The following is a 19,842-nucleotide window of genomic DNA, read 5'->3' on the forward strand; positions in this document are numbered from 1 at the left end:
TTGTTAGGAATCTCAAACAGATCTAGTGATATCGGACTTGAGGGTTGATCATGTCTCCTCTCCCTTCGAACTGAGTTCTTTAAATTTTCTCTTTCGAGTAAAAAAGTTATGACACCAGAAGAAACTCGTTGAAGTTCATTGTGCAATACTTGTGATTGAAGAAGTTCCAGATGATCTTGGACTGCAGGCTTCATATCTTATTTTACTTGTTCTGCCTCTTCTCTGTTCGGAGGAAGAGACTGACATGATAGTTTGTCACCCTAAACCAAGGATGTTAGGGTTTACTGTACCCTCTAACAAGGAGTCTAAGAGACCTTCTGCTTACAAAAAAGCATGTGCTTAAAAGAGATCTTACGTCACTGTTAAACGCCTCGTTTAAAGGCTATAAATGTCTGTGCTTGACACGTCTGCAGCCTAAGCACTCGAAGATGTAGCCCACTGCTGATGGTGATGGCTCTAGCAGAAGATTCCTTTGTTCCAAGTCGCATTCACAACCAATTTTTCTCTGCCTACCAGTACTTGTTTTATAATAAAAATATCTATTTAATAGCAATTTCATTCCTCCCCTTTCAGATATGTCTATTGTAGACTCTCTCTGCATTTTTCTTTGTAACTGAATAGATGAATAAAAAAAATTCCTCAGAATACTTGTATAATGTAATGTAAGCATTACTGGTACTTTGCAACACTGAAGTATCGTTACACTTTTATAAATTCTTATGCAGAAACAACTGCTAAAGGAAAAATTTACTTTCAGAAAAAATGTGCTTTAGGAATACCAGTAACTATTTTGGAGAGTTGGTTTCAGAAAGAGAGACTAGAAAAAAAAAAGCACTATTTGAAAAACAGACGTTAGGAATAATGGCTTCGAAAAATGGTAGGGAAAAATCTTTAAAATTTCCTCCTCTTTTCATGAAATACAAATGAAAATGTCCATTCTTCTAGAAAAGGAAAAGAAGTTTTGATAATAAAATATCTACTTGCCTAGTAATTAAGCATTTTAATAGACTCATTAATCTAAGAGTTCAGTATTTAACAATTATAGTACGGCTAATTTATTTCATTACTGTGCTAATCTTAAATGGTTGTAAGGACATTCAAACTTTGTAAAAATTCATACAACTTCTACTAGAACATTCATTGTTCACTGAATTTTTATTACATAAACAATTATGATCGATTTTATTACTGAAGTAGTTATTCACAGAAATAACGTTTGAATTGTAATATCACATAGTCATAACCAGGTTGCATGAACGTCATGAGGACTTCAAGTATTTCATCTTATGACCTAGAAATAATTATGATTTGAGGCATGAAAGTTGAAGGAATGGGCAGTAAGTTTGATAGTGTAATGGCAAAGCTGAAATCTCTGTCTATAAGTGAAAAATTAATGGTTTATCAAATGAAGTTATCTGTAGTTACCTGAATTGAATAGAAAATAATATAATTTATAATAGCAGTACAAACACACAGCAAACAACAATCAAAGAGTTTTTTTTTTCATATGAAATGAGCTCATATTTGCATTTCACACTGTAACTAATGCACAATAAAATTTATGTTTCCTATGAAACGGTGTCTAAACTGTTTTCCCATTTCATAAATCATTTCCTATCTAAAGTGCTGTTCTGCTTACAAGGCTTTAAGGCCACAGTCCCTTGACGAGTGTATTAATGGGTTTATACAGTACTTTGAATTTTTACAAAAAAGAAAATGTTGGCAGTCTCTGTGTATTAATGTACGAAAACAATTATGGGTATATTCCCTGAAATAAAAATTCACACTCTGACTTCAGTATTCAAATGACTAGATGAAGTCAAACAATGCTCTAATTTAGTAACAAATATAATTATAATCAAATGTGAATTTTATAAATTCCGCACTAAATTACTGTTTGTAGATTACGTAATTTCATATGATATACAAATTTGATTCATAATATTTATCACAACCTAACATAACAGAGAAACTACTTTTTAAATAAAGTTTTAAAAATGACATTAACTATGATTCGAACATTTAATATGCACAGATTTGCTGTCACCAAAGAATTATCACTTACCTACATATTATTAAAGTCATAATGTATTGAACTTCACCCTTGCGGGGACAAATATTTCTGTTACTTTGGTAATTATTATGCAATTTTGATTACTCATTTAGACTATATTTTAACAAAAATTAGTGAACATACAGAAAGTAGAAACATTTATGAAAAAAAAAAAAAAAACATTATTTTTAAATCATTTACTTGATTAGGCTGTACTAGTTAGTTACCTAGCATGGATAGGATTGGTTGTAGTGAAATAATATATGAAGAGATGAGTTCGAGGATTCGCCATGAAATTACCTAATATTCGGCTTACAGTTGAAGAAAACCTTGGGAATAAAAAAAAAGGTAATCAACCAAAACGGGATTCCAACCCATTCCTAACAGCACCCTCTAAGCAAGAGTCTTGCTAATTACCCCTGGACCATGCCACTGATCTATCTTTTAAGGGCAAATATCTATCGTGTATGTTATATGTAAGTATGGCACAGAAATATCAGTACATATGTGAGTGTGTGTGTACTTCACATACACAACATAGACTTATCTAACTACTAACACTGCACATTCTACATTACTATTCAATATAAACAACTATTAGTATATTGATTGTAAAGATGTAAATTGCAAAATATTATATCTCACCTGAAGCTCACACCAAGCCACAGCAACACCAGTTTGCGTGTCAAGGCCTCTGTATACAGTCTTGAAACTTCCTCTGCCAATCTCTTCTTCAAATTTAAGAAATCTACCATCCGGTGATACACCAATGGCTTTTTCTTCATCGTCATCTTCCACAGCTCCATCAACTGCTGTGCCAGAGTTACCACACAGCAGTGATGCAGCTGGGACTTTAATTCCCTTACCAATTTTGTCTATTACTATTCCGTCCTCATCAGTAGGTATACACGAATGGTCTATGTCAGAGGTTTCTTTCCCTAAATCAGTGTTTCCATCAGTAGCAGCTTCTACGTCTTTGGTTTGGTTGCGGGATACTATCTCAGGAAGCTTTGCCTCAAGTTTAAAGGGTCCAACTGTGACGGGTGATGATTCTTTACAAGCAGATGGTTTTAGCACTTCGTTAGATACTGAATCAGATGGAGTCTGTGATGGTAGATTACCGTCACCTATAACTGAGGCCTTTGGTGGTATTTCTTTGGATTTTTCGTTAGCTGAAGCTATGTATGTCTGAGGAATATCAGGTAACTGTTCTTCTCTTTGTTCTTGTATATTTGATGCCACGGTGCTAATAATTGGAGGTAGGGCTTCTTGAGAATCAACAATGAGAGACTGTGAACTGGGACGTGATGATCTTGATCCACGACGAGAAGCCGGCACTGATGGTCGCCCAGCCGTATTATGTAATGATGTCTGGAACATAATCACAAATATGAATGTTAAAGTGGCACAATGTGGTCTTTAATGAAGGCAGCCAGTTTTGTTCTCTCAGCCCCACTACATTCCACTTGCACCTCGTACCACCCCTCCACTCTCCTTTGACAGTCCTTGCTCCTGCAAATTGACCTCACATTGAAACAAATAACACAACTTACATTTTTAAATGCGAATTAGTGCAAGAAAATTCTCATAATTATTGTGCTTTTAGATTAATAAATTGCAAATACTACCTTGTTTCTGTAATACTTCTTTTTAAATTAGACTTAAAATTCCATTATTAGAAATTCTTATATTACTGATATAGTAGTTGAATTGATACATCTAAACACAAACACACATATATAATCACATTATATTTCAAGCAGAAATTTATTTTTATCGTTTAATATTTCTATACCAAGGCACTTCAATTATATACATGGTGAAATAGTTCCTGATTGTACGATATGAATGTGAAGATTTCTGTCTTGTATGAAGTATTGATACTAAACCTTTGTGTTGTGCTAGCAGACTATATTGTAAAACTCTTCTACATATATTTCAACTAGACTGTGACTATAATTAAGACTTTATAGTACTATTAAGTTTTTTTAGCGTGTTTCATATTCTAGCTGTGAAGTGATGTACAGTTGTCAAAAAAAAAAAGTGGCCGCACTCGTGAACAGCAAATATTTTCTAAGTCCACTTCAGGTCATGGTGATGTTACACGATGCATGTGTTTTTAGAAGCAGTTCCGGAACTATGGAATCATTCCATATCTGCCCCTCGTAGACCGGTGGTAGAGAGCTCGCTTAATGATTTGAAGGTTGTGAGTTCGGGCCTTGTTCAAGCTTTCATTTTATTTTTTAATCGTTCTTTATCGATATGAATAATATTCAAGTTATTTATATTTTATCGTTCCTTTAGCGATATATATATATATATATATATATATATATATATATATATATATATATACATATATATATATATATATATACATATAAGTTATAATTTGTTATATTCTGTTATCGTTCTTTAGCGACGTGAATAATATTCAAATTATCATTTATATTGTTATCGTTTTTCATCGATATGAATGATTTTCAAGTTATTTATATTTTATCATTCCTTTTGCGATATATATAATATTAAAGTTATTATTTGTTATATTCTGTTATCGTTCTTTAGCGACGTGAATAATATTCAAATTATCATTTGTATTGTTATCATTCGTTAGCGATATAAATAATATTCAAATTACCATTTGTATTCTGTTATCGTTCATTAGCGATATAAGTAATATAAATTTAATGTTAGGTTTAGAACAATATAGCTGCCTAATACGAGTGTTAGTTTTTTCTTCTTATACTGTTATATTATTACATTATACTATCCTGTAACATAATAAATTGGAAAGGTGTCACGAGGATTTGAGCCTGATATGTTGACATTTCAATTCCGAATTTCGTGACGTCCAACGTTGCTACGTTCTTCCGACTGAGCTATGTCATTTACCTGGTATTAACGTAATTCAGCGCATTGTCGGAAACACTACAACTGAACATTCATTTCAATTATATTCTGAATATTTAATAATGATATAAAAAGGTTACGTTTATGACAATAATATTTGTAGTTTTAATACCAACTGCAACAGCAGCAGTGTTAACAGCAGCAATGATTAAGGACGTATTGCGTGGATACAGTTCAATACAAATTTTTCGAAAACAAATTACGACACTGAGGTCAAGATTATAAAATAATTATATTGTTCTTAACTCTGTGGACTTTGTTTGAAAATGATATAGTTATTAATAAGACTCTAACAAGTATTTATATTATTATTTCCTAATTGAAGAATATATATTTTTGGTATAATGAATGTTTTGCTGTTATTTTAAGACCTAGGTAGAGACTAATTCTCTGAGGAAACCACGACGCCATTTCTGCCTGCGACTTTGACTGACATGGCTCCACAAAGAGGTGCAGGAACGAATGAAAGTATGATACAGGCTGTGGTTCATCTTGGTTTTTCGGCATCCGAGGCAGGTAGACGTTTCAACATTTCAGAAAGGACAGCCCGGAGATGGGTGCAAAATTATCAACACTCGGTCATTTTTGGCCAAAAAGCTGGGAGTGGTAGAAGGAAAATTTCAACACCACAACAGGACGCCAGATTGGTGGCAGAGGTTGAAAGGAATCCCTTTCATAGCGCTGCTACTTTGAAGGCAGTTGTTAATTTCCCTGGCCACGACCAGACCGTGAGAAATCATTTAGGGGCCGCCAATTTGAGATCTCGATGTGCCATTCCTAGGGAAGTTCATAAGGAAGTGCATATAGAGGAGCATTTAGTCTTTGCAGTGGGAAATGGTGATCGGGATTGGAAAAGAGTAATCTTTTCTGATGAAGTCACCTTTTCTACTACAAAGGAAGGACCCACTGTTGTATATCGTCCTCCTGGTACCCGATTCGACCACAGATATGCTGCCATGCATGCCCGCAGTAGTAGAGTATCTGTGTCGTGTTGGAATTCTTCAATTTCAGCAGGATAATCATCCAGTCCACACATCTCAATTGATTCGGGACTGGTTTGCGAGGAGACAGGATATTGAATTGATAGACTGGCCTCGTCGCTCTCCGGACTTGAGCCCTTTAGAGAATATGTGGCCACAAGTAAAGAAGCATATGCGGAAAAATTGGCCCAATCCCCCTCCAAGACGCCCTGATGATTTGTGGAAGCTCGTCCATAGTCCCTGGGATTCCGTGACTGAGAACAGTCGGTATTTGAAAACACTAGTCGATTCCATGCCCACTCGACTGCCAGATGTGATCGAGATGGGAGGAAGATGGACTAAATATTTGTTATAATTGTTATAATATTTTAAGGCAGACGCCTGTAAGTTTGTTTTGTTTATGCCACGAAAGATATTTTTGTTGAGAATATAATCTTTCTTTCCATTTGCAGCCATAATGTCATAATAAATAATGACAGTGTCATGGCATAATACGAGTCATGAGCCTGATGTTAATTACTAAAACAGTCATAAAAGAAACAGAAACGATTACATTTTCTCTCTCTCTCCTAAAAAAAAACGTGAAAAGCATTAGGTTTTGTTCGAACGCACGACCTTACGAACACTTGTCCGAAACGCTACCATTACGCTACAGATTAACACGCAAAAACTTTCATTCTGACTGTAGATAGCAGGCCATGTAGTCCAACAACATGTAACATCACCTGTCTCCAAATTGCAGTGGAAATACCCGAAGGGAACTTTGTGTCTAGAGAGCGGCCACTTTTTCTTTTGACAACTGTACAAATATCACGGAATGTAAATAAATACAATACAATATTTTGAAAATCCTCAACATTTTTTAAAATCATTTTCATATTCTGAGGCTATTCAGAATCAATGTGAAAGAAACAAGCACAGCATAAGAGCAAAGGAAACCAAACTAGTCCAATTTATCTCACAACATGTACCTGATATCAAACTCTGGGCATATTGATGGAGAAAAGTCAGCTGAACTAGCTACAAAAATATCTAAATGCAAGAACTCTACAAAGCAATATGGACTGTCGAACTGAAATTTATCAGTTAATTTTTAACAGTCCTAGATCAATGGACTCCACATCAAACTTGAAAACAATTTTCTGTTCATGACTCATACAAAGCTTTGATGTGTAGTTCACAAAATTTCAATAGTTACCTATCGGAGGTATTTGAAGAGGTGGTTTTCAAGTATCTTAAGTAATTTTTTAAAGATTTATTGTTTCACCATTTACCACATGGACATAAACGTATATTCTATAATACTATAAATCATTCATTACTCCGAGTGAGAATATTACATTTATTCCAAACCATCATAGGTATTCTCTTTATTACTTCCAAACTATCTAAGTCGACACGAAAGTAATACACGCAGTATAGAATATACACAAAAATAGTGTCACTTGCACTGTTGGAGATTACCACACGATATCCATAAATATGAGTGAAATTAATACTGAAGAATAGTGTTACTTCTTTACTGTTTCGAGACAGTTGTTTTGCAGTGTAAATTAAGTTACAGGATACAGTTAAAATTATATTTATTAGAAAGCATCAAGAGTAAGTTTGTGTTTATAAGCTTACTTACTTACAAATGGCTTTTAAAGAACCCAGAGGTTCATTGCCACCCTCATATAACCCCGCCATGGGTCCCTATCCTAAGCAAGACTTATTTTGGGGTTTCGTAACAAGCTGCTTTTTTACGGTGATGGGTTGTAAGATTAGTCTACTTTAATACTGTTCAGAGTCATATTGAAATATTACAAAACCTATGACTACAGCAGTGATCAAGTATGTTTCCATTTCACATAATCTTAGCTTAATGAGACAAAATTGCTTTCTCATATTAAAGTATTTACAATTTAAATGCATATGCACCTAAAGTTCATGTACGGTAAACATTGGTAATTTCGTGATAATTTCATGAAAATTAATTTAAAATACAAATGTGTAAATATTTCCTTATTCCGATTTTTTCATCTAAGAGACAATAATTTACTGTACAGATCTGGAGACATAAAACATTGGATACGTTCTTGAACAATTGATAAAAACCACTTTCATAACTTAAGCTAAAAGGTTGGTTATTTCGTGATAATCTTGGTAATTTCGTGAGAGATAGAAGAATTGCGGAAAAATTCATTAAAGTCAAATGAAATTATCATTTAATGTTACAAGACTTCAAACATAGTAATTCTGGCTAATATTCATAGTAACAAAACGTAGAAATCATATCAACACATAATAATAATAATAATAATAATAATAATAATAATAATAATAATAATAATAATAATGAAATGAAAGTAAAAAATGGAAATTGAAAAGGGATCTTCTTTGTCCTGAAAGGGTGGACACTTTTATTATGGACTTTACTATAGCCTATATTACGAGGGTAACTCCAAAAGTAATGCATAACATTTGTTTAAAAATTACATTTTTATCCTACAGCTTTGCTATTTTCACAGAATGTAGATACATCTTTTAGGAACAAAATATCACTTTTCCACATAATCCCCGTCCCTTTCAACTGTCTTATGCCACCTAGGAACGAGGGCCTGTAGACCAGCATGGTAAAAGTCTGGACCAACACGTCTGAGCCACTCTTTAGCAGTGTGCATGAGAGTAATCTTCTAACCTCGTTCTGCGAAGGGATCCTTCAGTTAATCAAAGAGGTGGTAATCACATGGTTCCAGATCAGGACTGTAAGGGAAATGTTCCAGTGTTGTCTATCCGAGTTTTCTGATCTGTCTGTGGTCTTCTGACTCGCATGTGGCAGTGCCTTGTCATGCAATAGCACAACATCCTGCTTCTCCTGATGTGGTCGAACACAACTCAGTCGAGCTTGAAGTTTCTTGAGAACTGCCACATACGCATCAAAATTAACCCGTCAGCACACGCACATTATTTTATAGCGGTAGCACACGCGTTGGAAATTTTTTACCCCAAAATAAATAAAGTGTTACTAACAACAAAATATAATTAATACTGAAATGCTATAATTTTATAATTGTTAGGAATATTTTAAAGTAATTTGAACACTTCTTTTTAATTTAACAATTAATCATATGAATACTAACTTTGAGTGAAAGTCTTCCACAAAAAAAAAACCACAATATTATATTTTTGATCTCAGTGCTAACACAAATGTAAAAATGAAAGAAAAAGTATTTATGGGCGTCACTCGTCCACTCATTCACTATCACCACTTCTGGTATCAGCATACTCATCACAAAAAGGCACCGAATGTTCTTTACAAATCATCTTGTTGCACTTATGGCATGATGTATTAGTTTTATGATCCTTCTTCCTAGGACATACCTCACATCGACTTGAGGACATCTTCATTCGTTTCTGTGTTGGTTGGGTTAGTTCCTCCACACCATTCATTCTTCGAACAGTGGATCTGATTTCCAAAGGCAAATTCTTCAATGTCAACCGATGAGCCAAATGATTTTTCACCAATCCAAGAGCCAGTTCCTTCAGAAATGATCGGTGGATGATTGGTCCTTGTGAAGTAGCATTGTTAGTTTTATAAACAACTAAAGAATTGCTGTAATGTTGAGAAGACCAAAAAACACGGTAAGTGGCCAACGTCGGGATTTTCTGGACACACTGTATGTATCGCATAGTTCATCCACTACATCAATTCCTCCTTTAGTAGCATTGTAAAACGTTATTATTTCCGGTTTCTTTTCCTCTCTGGTGTCTGGATCAATGGCATCATCATAATGCATAGTGAAGCTACTAGAACCACTTTTCCTGGTTTTGGAACATAGGAAGTGAGAGTCAATCTATCTTGGAATCCAAAAATACTGGAAAATTGTTCACGCATTTTCTGCACAAATTCAGGAGGAATTTCATGTTTATTTAGTCTTACAGTTCCAACACATGTTAAGTTGTGATCACTGAGAAGTTCTTTGGCAAGTGGCACACTCATAAACCAGTTATCAAACGTAACATTTCTTCCATTTCCACTAATAGGAGTAATCAGCCGTTTGACTACATCAGATGGAGAATTTGATTGACGGTGTTGGCCTTCTGGTTGCATACCACAGTATATTTCCAAGTTCAGCACATAGAAAGTGCGGGAATCAGCTAGTCCAAATATTTTTATGCCATATTTGGCTGGTTTGCTTTTGATATACTGTCTGAATAGGCAGTGTCCTCAGAAGGGCTCCAATTTTCATTGATAGTGCAATATTAAGCAACTGTATAACTTTTCTGGAAGTTCTTTATGATAGAGTCAAAAACACTTCTCATTGGAGCGAGTCTATCAGTCGCTTTTCTAATTTCTCTTGTAGTAATGTCATCAAAACGAAGGCACTGCAAAAGAAAGAAGAATCTGTTTATTCCCATTGTTCCCTCAGTTGTCCACAAATCTTTAGCGTTGAGTTTAACTGCCCTCAGTGCACCAGCAAAATATAACAGACCAAAAAGTGCTTTTATCTCAGTCTGATCAGTAATCGAAGCATCACGTTCGCGAACGAAGTTGTTCTGGATAGATCTGATGTAAATATTTGTGTACTTGACAATATCATCTATGATGTTATCATCTATAAGACACGACTAGGATTCTAATGGTAACTTTGCTTGGCAAGCTTGTCCCTTACAGCCCGGAAGGTGAGTGCACGCTCTGGTCTTAACATTTCGAGGTGGTACACTCTTCCTCCAAGAAGTTCCGTCTTTACCTTTGTAAGTAGTAAACTGAGATAGTGGAGCATTGTCGTCACAGTCGTCATCACTACTATCTGCTTCCTGTTCCTGTTCCTGTTCTGTATCGGTATTATGTTCACTTTCCAAAATATGATCATCTTCATCTTCCGATTCACCTTGAATAATTTCTTGTATGTCCTCTTCATCCAGCTAGCCTACTATTTGACGACTTTGCGTAGACTCTAAGTCCATTTTGAAATGTAAAATAGAAATGGAACTCTATCAAAATTATTCGCTACTACTGCTCCTTAAGCACACGCGCAGGGTATTTCTTACCCGGTCCTTATATAAATATGTGTAAACTTGTGCAGCCACAAGAAAACTAAATCATATGTACAACAATGCACAAAGATCTGAAAGAAAGATACTGAAAACGCGGGATGAATTTAAAATTGATGGACAGTGTTGCCAGCAAATAAAATAACGCCTGGGTATTTTTTACCCCAGCGCGTGTGCTTATGGGTTAATGGTGGTTCCGTGTGGCATGATGTCCACAAGCAAGAGTCCTTCTGAATCGAAAAACACAGTGGCCATAACGTTTCCTGCCAAAGGTGCAGTTTTGAATTTCTATTTCTTTGGTGAATTTGCAATGATGCCACTCCATTGTCTGCCTCTTTGTCTCCGGTCCAAAATGGTGGAGCTATTTATCATCTCCTGTCACAATTCTTACAAGTAAGTCATCTCCACCATTCTCATACTGGTCCAAAGTTCGCTGCACACTGTTTTTCGAGTTTCTTTGTGGACTTTTGTCAACATCCTCGGAACTCACCTGGCACAAAGCTTCTTTAATCATTTCAATATTCTGCACACACTTGCTTCTCCTATTCCAACTTGGAGTAAAATTCTTTCACTGTTACTCAGCGTTGGACCTCAGACTCATTTCGCCACCATTAATTCACTTATCAACATCATCCATACCATAACCCGGGCTAAGTTCACGGTGTGGCGTGCTGTACTTGCACAAGAACGTGGCCGTTCGGCTATCCAATCATTCACAGAATAGGAATGGGGTGAATGTTCCTTATGTCCTGGCCACTATAGGAACTTGATAAAATACCTTCAAAATGCCTTGGATTTGAAGTATTGAGTAGTAGATAATTGATGTGATAACTGGGAGAGCTCTAAGCCCACCCAACCTGCCCTAAATACGTATCTTGCTTATATACGAAAATCGTTGTGCGTGAACAAAGAATACCGGCATATTTCTTTAATGTAACAGTGGGTTTCAGTGTTGCAAACATAGTAATAATACACACACTTAATCAAACCTTACCTAACCTTTCTCATAATACTACACACCTAATCAAACCTAACCTAACCTGTCGCATAATACACACCTATTCAAATCAAACCTAACCTAACTTGTCACATAATACTACAAACCAGTAGTAATATTTCTCACACTTAGTATTATTTCGTTTTCATTTATTGCTGACTCTGCCAATTGTGTCGTTTCCATCTAGTGGAAGTGGATCGTACTAATACTACTAATTTGAAGAAGAAGCAATGGCGACTTTCATGATAATTACATTTTACATGTTTCGTGATATACTAAATGTTTCGATGTAGTAACAATTCTCTATATATGGTATAGTAAGATTTTAAATGTGTCCTGGTTGTGATAAAAGTATTGAAAATTGGTTTATAGCGCCACATTGGCAGTGACAAAAGTGTGCAATATTCGTTCAGTGGCCGATGGATGCTCTACATTGACCGGGAATGGTAAACACAATAAGCCTCAAGCTGCAATGCAAGCCACTGGATCCCTCCTCCATACAAGAGAAAAAAATCTCTCAAGCTAGGTGCAGTACCAAACCCACACAGGCTAACTACACTAAAATTCGCTGTGCATAGGTCATTCGTTATGCTTGAGTGCACTGTAGCATATAGTAAGAACCTTATGGTGGGGATAAGTGAGTACAGCGAAGGAGGGAAGCTTCTCAGTCCACTTCCCTCTTCCTCTCAAGCACAGGTAAGTTTCACGAGATAACGAATGGACTATACCCAGATTTCCAGCAGCCAGCCAAACTCGCCCATAGGCAATCATTTACGCACTCTGGATTGTACAGAAGCCGTGCATCTGTTCAGGTTACAGATCTGTTTTTTTTTTTTTTCCGGTACGAATTATTTGTACCACCTAAACAAATGTAACATTCTAAAATTCCTTTTCAAAAGTAAAAGTTAAGTTTGTTCGAATCAAATTTCTGCACATTTATAGGACAAAACTAAAATTCCTTCAATAATTTATTATCATAATACACTGCTCTCTCTTAAATTGACTGAGCAAATTCCGAATTAAACCAAAGGCTTTCCCAAAACACGATATATGTTTCATACAAAACATTTATATCAAATAATAATTCCCAGAAATCAATGTATTACCTATGGTTCATCCTGTACCGTATTAAAAAAAGCAGATTTAGTTGGAAAACTAACTTATAACACTGTCAAAGCATGCAAGCGCAAGCAAACATGAAAAATAACAAGAAAATAACCTGAAAGCTCAACATGCTACTTACGCTGTGTACCACATAATTACCGCAAAATGCATTATAAAACTTCATAAGATTGTTAACATACACTAAATAAAAATTAATGATGAAATACAAGCTAGAAACAATCTTTTAATTAATGCCGTAATACTTTTGTAATTATGTTTGCCAAACGGTGATGAGAAAGAAAATGAAACTGTAAATAATACTCACACGCGTAAAAGTTAGTTTACACTTCTGCGCCGAACAAATACATTAGAAAATCAAACAGTAAAGCAAAATAGCCGAACCCAAAGAAGAAATACATAAAACAGATAAAATACGGTGACATATAAAGATACATTATGTACACACTCTAACTACAACAGCGAAACAACAAAATGGAAGTCAATTTCATCACTGGGGTGTGTTCCAATTAGACGAATCATATCATTGATTGAATTAACATCGAAGATTTAAACTAAAACAAAATGGAAGTCAACTTCATCACTGGGGCGCGCTCCAATTAGACGAATCACATCACTGATAGAAATAACATCTCAGATTAAAACTGAGAATGACCATTCGTTTAAGTTGTGACAAATGACACAAGAGTTGAAGCAAAATATGATAGGCTATTAATTTTCAGAATTCTCTTTCCAAACATTATTTTACTGTCATCCAAACAGAAATTAAATTATCTTATGGTAGTAGTGAGTCATTTGGGGATTAGACGTTATCAATTAGCCTACACATCCCTAGTACATATTCATAAGGTGAAATAAAGACAACTGAGGAAATAAATTTGCATAGAACGTAGTCTTAAGTTCCCCGGAAATGAAGTTCAAGTCTACTGCAAATTTCCAATATAAATCCCATTTATATTCGAAGATCGTTTGTAGGTTTCTGTGACTAGAAACAAGTCATCAATCTCGTTGGAAATGTAGGGTCTTTATTTGAAATGAACAACACACAATGGCTTTTAGTCGACAACAATGCAGAAAACAGTCTACGTAATTTCTCTATCATGTAGAATAAAATATGTAATGAAATAGCATGATTTGTATTTTTTAAATATTAACTTCATAGATATTCATTATTATGCGCATAGAAACATCGGGACATGGGTGATTCATATTCTGTTCTGTTTACTTATGAAAAGGTTCTGAAAACATCTGGAATGAGAGATGCTTTTCCCTGAAATGGCCTTCAAGAAAAGGCGATCCGAAATTGTCATCTCTGCCTATGGTCAGCTCAGTGGCGTACGCAGAATTTTGTCAATGTGGGGAGGTCATTACTAAAACTGTTTACAATTTACATTATCGGTATTTTAAATTTTGTTTATTATTATTATTATTATTATTATTATTATTATTATTATTATTATTATTATTATTAACTGTCAAATGGACAGAACGTTGAACGAACGTTTCACAAGAAAATCAGAGCTCAAACGATGAATTTATACCACTCTTAAAATGAGTATAAATTAGACACAGCCTGATATTTAACATCTGCACTGCAGAACTGTCGAAACAATCTTTTCAATATCTTTCACAACAAGTTAAATTTCTTATTATGTCAGCTTCACTTTATTACAAGGTCGGTACTAGGCTGTTGGTCTCTCTATAATAAAGAACACATTGTTACAATTCGAACGTGCCACAGCACCAAGCACAGGGATCATATTGGAGGGGTAGGAGGTCTATGCCTTATGTCGATGTAGATTTTGTTAACAATAATAATAATAATAATAATAATAATAATAATAATAATAATAATAATAACAATAACAATTTATTTATTTATACTGGCAGAGTTAAGGCCATACGGCCTTCTCTTACACTCTACCAGGTCATAAAGTATACAAGCAGTGAAATTGTTATTCTGACAGCGAAAAATTAGAGAAGGGAAAAAGATTATGGATAAAAAATATTCATATCTAAATACGCAGTGGCGCCAACTTATGTGTGGGGCCCGAGCCACCAACTAATTTGTCGTGTCATTATTATTATTATTATTATTATTATTATTATTATTATTATTATTAACATTGTCATCAGTATCACATCGTCGTCTGATTTTAGGTGAATGATTTATTAAAATCAGTGAAGACAAATTTTTAAATACGTAACTTAAAGTGAGGAAGCATTATTGGGCCTTTGTATACAGAGTTAACATGTTAATAATAACAGTGAACTCATGTTTTTTAATTTTAAATCAAACAGAATACATCTTAAAAGAAAAGCAACAATGAACAGTTTAATTTTTCTTCGTTGAGAAGAGATGCTTAGTAAATAAAAGAACGAAAGAATTAGTTGACTTTAATTTTAGTTTGCGCGAACGTCGCTGTGCGGTTAACTACTTAGTGTGATTGTGATGTGACTTTCTTGTACTGTTAATCAAGACCATGAATAAAATTTTAATTAAAAGACCGCGCATAGATCCTACCCAACGTGAGTGGGGACCCAACGATCATCGACAATATCCTGTTCCGATACAATGGATTTGAATTCCGTTAAAAAATCAGCTGATGTACAAAGTTCGTCTTCACATATTTCAAAACTTTGTGATTCTGTTTTGTCGTGCGAAAGAGAAATAAAGGGTGCTGGTAAGGGTAGAATTTTCTAAAACTCATGGCAGGACAAACATCCGTGAATTTTGTACGATGAACACAAAAAAGTGGTATTTTGTAAAGTATGAAAGGAAGCTAGTGATAAAAAAAAACTATTAAATTTCTCCACCAAAGCGGACCCTTGTTTCATTTCCTCCGGCTTTTCCAACTGGAAATATGCCTTAAGAAAATTTAGTTCCCATGAAATATCCCAGTGCCACAAACAATAATGTTCCAAAGTACTGGCTGTGTAGAGTGGAGTTAATGTTGCATCCAGTTTGAATCTTGCAAAGTTGCAAGACCTTCAAAATTCTCGTGTCGCCTTATATAAACTATTTTCATCGTTGTTTTATTTATCAAAGCAGGAACTAGCAATCCGCGGACATAACGACAAAGCAAATTATTTCCATCACCTTTTGAAACTGCGATATGAAGACTCCCCAGAACTCAGGCGATTTATTGATAGAGATACCTTTAGGTGGTTGTCACACGACGCGGAAAACGAAATGCTCGAAATCATGGCATTGAAAGTGCCTCGTTCGTTGGCTAATGAAATTCACGAAGCGGGGGTGTTTCGGTCTGCTTATGGATGAAACGAGTGACGTAGCGACAACAGAGCAAGTGTCGATATGTTTGCCTATTATTTCTAAAGAACTTGAAATTCAAGAGCACTTCATCGGTTTCTACGAAACGTCAGCAACATATGCGACTAGTATCTACGGGTGCTATTCATAGACATTTCGCTAGCCCGCGCTACGAGCGTGCTAAACTAGCCATGGCTTTCGACTGGTTACTTGTACAGGATGTATATCATATCATATCATATCATATCATATCATATCATATCATATCATATCATATCATATATCATATCGTATCGTATCATATCGCTAACACTGGTTTATGAATACGAAAAGCGTTAGTTCGCTGATCATTCACCAGAAGCCCGCGCTAAGAATGTCTATGAATACGGCCATACAATATTATCAATGACACTTTATTAAGATTAGGACTAAATATTCATAATTTTTGCGGACAATATTATGATGGTGCTGCGAATTTAAGTAGGAAATACAAGGGAGTACAGACAAAGATTTTACAAGTAAATAAAAAAAGCTAGATATTTGCATTGCTTCATGCACTCATTGAATTTAGTGGCACAAGACAGTGTGAAGAACATTACAACTTGCAGAAATGTGATCAATATGATTCAAGATCTAATAAATATGAAAAGAGATTCCTCGAAAAGGTTGAATTGGTTTAATTCTTTAAGAGATACAAATGCACATGGCTCAGAACAAAATTTAAGACCGTTTTGTCCAACGCAATTCACTCCCAGGGCCCTTAGCTTCAAATCTCTGACATAACTATCAAGGCGTTCTTTCGTTCGTTTCAGATTTTTCTGAAAACGATAAAAGTGATGCTGGTACTAAAGCTTCCGGTTACCTGAAACTACTTGAGTCATTTGAATATGTTGCTTATTTAAACATGGTGACACAGGTATTTACCACCCTGGATGCAACAAATATAAAAGTACAAAGTGTAAACTTTTATTTCCATGAAGCAAATTGTCTCATTCACAATCTGATAAAAACATTGCAAACTTTTCGTGATACTATGAAATGTTATGGGACAAAATTAGAAGAAGAGCAAATGAGCCGGACTTGTCAGAACCAAGCACCCCGAAGCAAAGGAAAGTGTCTCGCCACCTAGGCGATCGTCAACGCGCACAGCATGAATTTAGTGACGTGAAGGAATATTTTAGGTGTAATTTCTTTGAACTTATAGAGCATTTCCAGGAAAGCGAAATTTTAAATACAGTGGAAAACTTTGCTATCGGAAAAGAAAACGATGTCAGCATTGTCAGGTGTGTTTTCGATGACGGCATAAATGATTATGAGATCTTACGGTTGCAGAGAAATATGGTGTGTGATACTGCTAAAATGTTGTGTTGTATTAAGAAATTTTGGAGATGTAGTTAAATTTCTGAAATCACGTGTTATTCGTGAAATAGTGCCTGAATTAATTAAAGTTATACACCTGACTTTGAATATGCCTATTTCCACAGCTACAGCCAAAGATCATTCTGCACGTTGAAAAGGCTAAAAACATTTCTGCGTTCAACAATGTCCCAGAAGTGACTTAATCACATTTCTATTTTAAATATAGCCTACAGAAGGATAGCGCTGAAAAGTTGGATTTAGAGGATGTTTGTGATGAGTTTATAGGAAGAAGTGGAGTGAAGCGAAACACATTTGCAACTCGTGCTACATAGTGGTGAGTTCATATATTGTTTTATATTATATTACAAAGTTGAATCGCAAATTCAAAAAGTTAACTGTAAAGTTGAATTTACAACTTAATCAGAATCTTGTTTTTCACAGAGCTACACAACTCTTTATCAAGATTTAATTAAGTTACTATCTGTATTCGGTAATTTTTATCGACTTATCAAAAAGACTGTCAGATCTCTAGTTTTTCTGTCATTATATATTTTATATCATTGTTGTGAATAGACATACATCACGATTCATGTAAGGGAGAATTTGATGTTTTATTATAATTCAAAATTTTGAGCCCACCAACATTTTTCAAAACTTGGCGCCACTGTAAATACGCATTACATTTTTTTAAGTTCAAGGCGGGATTCAAACCCGACAACGCGCACTTACGTACGCCCCTGGGTAAGCTGATGTGTCGTATCCTGATAGTACTATTATTTTGTTCCAGACGCCAACCAACAGGAATAATTCTACGCAGGACGTTGTAGGAAACACGATTTTTAAGCTATAATGAGAAGCTAATTCTAACAGCTCGCCCCTTTCTTTTTTGACGGGAACACATCATTTGTCACCAAGAAGAGATTTTTCATACTATTTTACATTGAAAAAATGATAAATTTCCTTTAATTCTAATGTCACTCAATACAATTTTTTATACTTTCAAAGATGTCGGAGGAAAGTTTATCATCATATGTTGATAGAAAGTCACTGAGAGTGAAAAATGAATCTATCTAATCCTCGACTGATAACTCAGCGAGACCACAACTTTTATTTCTTGAATTGAACAGTGAACACAGTTGAAGTTGGATGCTGAAGATTAGAATAAAAACAACAAATCTATCGAAGAAGTAAGCAAGACTTGCAAGTCAAAAGAACTCATTCCTTTTAAATACTCCTGGGTCTCGTAATTTATGAGTGAGATAAACAAAAATATTCCACGAAGCACACAAAAATTAGAGAACGAGATCAAATTAAGCTTAACTGAAATGCCGTTTTAAAACACACCTTGTGCCTGAGGAAAACTATCGAATCACTGAATTCCTAGGTCCGCGGACCACAGTTTAGGAACTGATGCCGTAAAGAAAGCCAGATTTCTTATTGCCTTTATTCATTTCGCACTTCTGAAAAATGAATGAAACCTTTCGTAAATGGTTGGTTTTGGCATTTTGTCATCAAAATTAGTTGATATAATGTCTGTGAAAACGCAAGACGTCGCGTCGTCCTCACTCTGATTGTTGACGGACTCAAGTCTGCGTTACGCAGCTCTGTCACTAACGCAAAATACAGTACATCGCAGTGCAAGAGGCTTTGAGACTTTTCCTGAAGACCTGGACTGGTACAAAAAGAAGACCAGCCCCACTTTACTGATATCTCGTCAGCCAGTTCTAAAGGAATCGTCGTACTACTATAGCAGCTCGAAATCGACAGTGTGTGTGGGTTGTGTGAGCGACACCTTCGAGAAAGTGACCTATAATCCAGTGGCGGTTCCTCGGGGGAGGGAAGGGAGGTACGTCCTCCTCACATTTTCTTCTTTTGAAAGTAAATACCAAATAAAATATGTGCCTTGAAATTCGAGGAAGATTCGATAATTTTTAAGTTCACAGCTATAAGAAAAACTCGGTTGATAGAGTTTTAAACGACGCGCGCTCATGTGCCGTAGAAAACTGTGAGAAAGATGCGAGATTGTCTGTGTAGAGGAAAGGCACTCCATTCCTCCTCTACTGCAGTTAACACACATAGACAACAGCGCACTAACGGCCAGAGAAAGAAG

At 35.3% G+C, this 19,842-nt stretch overlaps 1 protein-coding gene across 7 annotated transcripts in view; it reads right to left on the bottom strand.

Annotated features, from left to right (window-relative positions):
• Nucleotides 1-19,842, bottom strand: part of Wnk (Wnk kinase) — a 280,436-nt gene that overhangs the window by 118,976 nt on the left and 141,618 nt on the right. For all 7 annotated transcript variants that reach the window (XM_069837316.1, XM_069837319.1, XM_069837318.1 and 4 more), the window contains one exon: nt 2,699-3,424. In XM_069837316.1, the coding sequence (XP_069693417.1) occupies nt 2,699-3,424 (726 nt within the window). The remainder of the gene's footprint in view (nt 1-2,698; nt 3,425-19,842) is intronic.

This window comes from Periplaneta americana, chromosome 10, assembly GCF_040183065.1.
Source record: "Periplaneta americana isolate PAMFEO1 chromosome 10, P.americana_PAMFEO1_priV1, whole genome shotgun sequence".
NCBI classification, from domain to species: Eukaryota; Metazoa; Arthropoda; class Insecta; order Blattodea; family Blattidae; genus Periplaneta; species Periplaneta americana.